Source organism: Tupaia chinensis, unplaced genomic scaffold (assembly GCF_000334495.1).
Source record: "Tupaia chinensis unplaced genomic scaffold, TupChi_1.0 Scaffold138725_1, whole genome shotgun sequence".
Classification (NCBI taxonomy): Eukaryota; Metazoa; Chordata; class Mammalia; order Scandentia; family Tupaiidae; genus Tupaia; species Tupaia belangeri.
Window position 1 is genome coordinate 2312341 of NW_006198617.1, and position 4119 is coordinate 2316459.

Below are 4119 nucleotides of genomic sequence, written 5' to 3' on the forward strand. Positions count from 1 at the left end.
GGGCCGGGTGGCGGCGCCCTGCCAAGCCCCGGAAGAACGTGGGCCCGGACAGCTCTCTGCCCAGCGGAGGCTCACATTACAGGGCACGCTGGTCGCCACTGGCCTCTGTGAGCCGCCGCCCACACCTACAGGCCGAGCGCTCCGAAGGCGCCCTGTGCCTTTAAATCCGGGGCGCGCCGGCAAGTCCCGCCCCGGAGGGAGCGCGGGGCCAGCGAGGGGGCGTGGCTGCCCCATCATTGGCTGAGCCGCTAGTATTTTGGCACTCGTGCGCGAGAGTCTAGCGCTCTGATTGGACCTAGGGCCTGCTTGTCTGCTTGCCCCTCGGGGGTCAGCGGCCACCCCCGGTGCCTCCGCGTTCGGTCCCGGGTCCTCCACGTTCCGTTCCCAGGCGGGTCCGGGCTCCAGTTCCCGGAGGAGCCGCTGCGTCCTCCGGTCGGTTCGCTGACGCCGCCACGCAGGTACGGCCGGGGCGCGGCGAGGCGGTGCCTGGGGTCACCGAGCTCCGGGTGTGGCGCACGTCCCGGACGCAGATCGGAGGCGTGGCCCGCGGTCCCCGCCGGGGACGGAGACGAGGGCTTGGGGCCCTGGGACTGTAGATCGAATCCCACCCTGCCCCTTCCGTCCCGGGCACCTCCCGTGGTTCCCCAGGGCCTCCGTGTGCTCCCCTGTGAATGGGCTGCCACCCGCCCACCTCGGGGCCTCTACTGGCCCTCGCAGCCCTGGCCCGGGGCAGGCGGCATCCCAGGGCCCAGCTGCGGCACAGTCGGGTTATTTTTAATCACCCCCGCCCATCCCCCCTTGTACGAATTGGAAGGCTGGTCATGGTTGGGTCCAGCACCACCAGCCAGAGGCTGCTGACACCCAGTTTAGACAGGTGAGGGTTATTTAAAGCGCTTTATTGTTTAAAAGTGGATTCCTGGTCCCACTGGGGGCAGTTGGCAGTGTCACCCTGGTGTCACCAGTGCAGAAGCTGAGACTGTTCCAGGGGTCACGGAGAGTCACCTGGGCTGGCCATGACCTCCCAGACCCTGGATCACCTCTTACTTTTATTCTGGGGCCAAGGGCAGGTGTCCCAGGCCGAGTCACACAGAGCTTCAGGCTGCAGCTACTCTAGGCCTCTCCTCCCCTGGCACCCACCACCCCACAGGGCTGGCAGAAGTCCTTGCCTCAGCAGACTGTGTCCTCCTGGCCTCTGTGCAGGCCTTCCCAGTGCGGGAGCCGCTGCCCCAAGCTTGCCCTCGCTCGCAGCCCCTTCAGCCGTCTCCGGTGGAACCTGGGACAGGCCCCATGCCTCCACTTCCTGAGGGCCCAGCCCCACAAGCCACTTTCTGCAGGACTGTCACTTCCTGGCCTTCCCCACTGCACCTGCCACCTCGCAGACGAGCACCAGGCTGGAGCACCAGGCCCTCGTCTCGCCTTCTCTGTCACTTGGCCTCCAGGCATGTGGGGACAACATTGCTATCCCGTCCCCAGCACTGTCCACACCCGGTGATCACGGCCCGAGCAACCTTTGTGCGGAGATACTGGGCCGCCTCTGTTTGGGATCTTCATCTTTTTATTTTTTTAAATTTTTGCCACAGGGCATGTACCTTCAGAGAGGAACAGAGAGGGGGACAGTGAGAAAGCATCCCCCATGGGGGATGGCCCGGCCACAATCCCTTCTCCATCTCTCTCTTTTCTCATCTCTTCGGGATTTTGAGCATGCAGGTACACACACCCCACGTGTTTCTCAAGCCACCAGATCAGGGACTTGAACCATGCATGCATTCAGTCATGTGGGATCCAGGGTCACCTTGCCCTAGAGATGAAGGCCCTGACTTGCTTACAGCCAGCGATAGGCGGCTCCTGGCCTCCCCGGCAGCCTGCTCTGCCTGCCCTCTGACTAGGTGGCTCTCTGGGGGCTGCCCTGGCGAAGTTTGGGGGATAGTTGGTCCCTGAACCTCTCTGAGGTCACTCCCAAAGGTCTGAGGACCCCACCCCAGGACTGGGACCCCACGTTGCTGGTCCCTGGACTTTGGGTGCCTCCTGAGGTTATCAGAAGGGCTGCGGTGCCCAGCTCTGGTCAGGAACTGAGAGAGGCAGCCCTTGTGGGCCTGGCTGTGCAGCTCAGGAGCATCAAGTGGACTTGGGTGGACAGAGGCTTTGCTGTCACAGGTTCAAGACGTCACCACTTACCATATGATCGGTGGCTTGTATCTCTGTAAAAAGGGGTGGTGATGGTAAGGCCCTCTCACAGGCCTTTGGTGATGTCAGGGGCCTGGAGGGTGGGCTTGGAGGAGGTGGGCCCCTTCCTGACCTGCCACAGGCCTCACTTTGCAGCACGTCACCACGACCGCAGAGCCTCCCCATTCTTGTCTGGCTGATCCTCCCCAAGCCATGTGGCCAGGCCCACAGGGGCTGCCTCATCCCAGCGTTCCCACCCTAGGCCAGGCACAGCCGTGCTTTCTGAGAAACTCAGGAAGAACCCAAAGCTCGAGATCAGCAACTGTTTTGTGGGAACTCCCCTTTCGGAGGGGCTGGCTGTTTGCAGTGTTATAGAGATGGCTTAGCAGTTCCCTGTCTCCTTTAATTTTATTTTATTTTAAGAATTCTTTTATTTATTTATTTTAATTTGACCAAAGAGGGACGGAAAGAGAGAGGGAAAGTGAGAAAGCAAGCTGCCAGGTCTAAGACTCGAACTGTGGTCTGCCATGTGGGAGTCCAGCACCCTTAATCACCATGCCACCTTCTGGCCCCTCCTTTTTTTAAGATTTTTTTCTTGCCATAGGGCGCATGAGTCCTCTGAAGACAAAGATGGAGAGAAAGCAAGTGAGGAATCACCCTGGGGGGTGTGGTCATGCTGCCATCCCCTCTTCTCCATTCTACTCTCAGGATTTGGGGCACACATGTGCACGTGCCTGGTGTGATTTTCAAGCCACTGGGTCGCGGACTCAAACTGCAGTTGGCCATGTGAGAGTCCAGTGCCTTAACCACTGTGTCCCTGTTCCCATCCCCTATCTCCTTGGGGTTTTTTTGAGAGGTTTTTGCTATAGGGCACGTGTGCTCACCAGAAAGAGAGAGACAGACAGAAAGTGAGAAATCACCCCCTGGGGGGATGGCCATGCTGCAGTCTCTTCTCTATTCTCCTCTCGGGATTTTGGGCATGCACGCACACGTGCCTGGTGAGTTTAAGCCACTGGGTCCAGGACTTAAACCGCGATCGACTACATGGGAGCCCAGTGACATAGCCATCACACCAGCTGCTGTTTCCATCCTTGTAAGAAACCCTGCAAGTGGCTCGTCTCCTGAGAAGGTCCTGGCCAGGCCAGCTCCTAGGCTTGGCTGTTACCTAGCGCCATGGCCACCCGGCTGCATTGCCCTGACTGCCCACACCCGCTCTCTTACAGGCTAACATGGCAGAGTTCTCCCAGCACCGGGGGAAGCGGCGCAGCGGCGAAGGACTGGGTGGTGCGGTGGACTTCTTGCTGGCCAATGCCCGCCTAGTGCTGGGCGTGGGCGGGGCTGCTGTGCTGGGCATTGCCACCCTGGCCGTGAAGCGGGTAAGGCTGCTGGTCGGGCCATCTCCCAGACCTGCAGAGGGGCCCTGGGAGGGGCAGTGGGGTCCCCAGGCTGGCACTGGGGCCTAGGGCGCCTGTTCTTCCACCAAAGCAAGCTGGTTTGGTTTGCCCCTGGGCTCTGCTGTGACCACCTGGGATTCGGATGCTCTGATTGTCACTCTGCTGGCAGCTCATTGACAGGGCCACCAGCCCAAGGGACGAGGATGATGCCAAGGAGGACGGCTGGAAGGAGCTGAGCCTACTCAAGGCCACACCACAGCTGCTGCGGCCCCCACCTGCTGCCCTCAGCCAGCACGCGTCGCCCCTGGTCCCCGTGCCCTCTGCCCCAGGTGAGTGGCACCGACTTCCTGACATGGGTGGGTCCTCCTTTGGTGTTCACTTAGGGAGATGCCACTTAGGCTCTGCCACTGACCCCCGCTGAGACATGTAACAGGGACCTCCACCTCCACCAGAGCAAGGTGGCAGTGTTACCCTGGAGGGGAGCCTCAGGTGGGAGACGAGGCCGAGAGGGCAGCTGCGGTCTGCTACTCTGCACAAAGCTGTGTTAGCCCCAGGAAGAGCG

General features: G+C 61.0%; 1 protein-coding gene across 1 annotated transcript in view; it reads left to right on the top strand.

The window, feature by feature from the left end:
• Positions 1 to 268: 268 nt before the first annotated feature.
• MIEF2 (mitochondrial elongation factor 2) overlaps positions 269 to 4119 on the top strand; it is a 6025-nt gene continuing 2174 nt past the window's right edge. The window contains 3 exon segments of the mRNA XM_027765582.1: positions 269 to 458; positions 3387 to 3539; positions 3727 to 3886. Of these exon segments, the coding sequence (XP_027621383.1) occupies positions 3393 to 3539; positions 3727 to 3886 (307 nt within the window). The 5' untranslated portion in view covers positions 269 to 458; positions 3387 to 3392.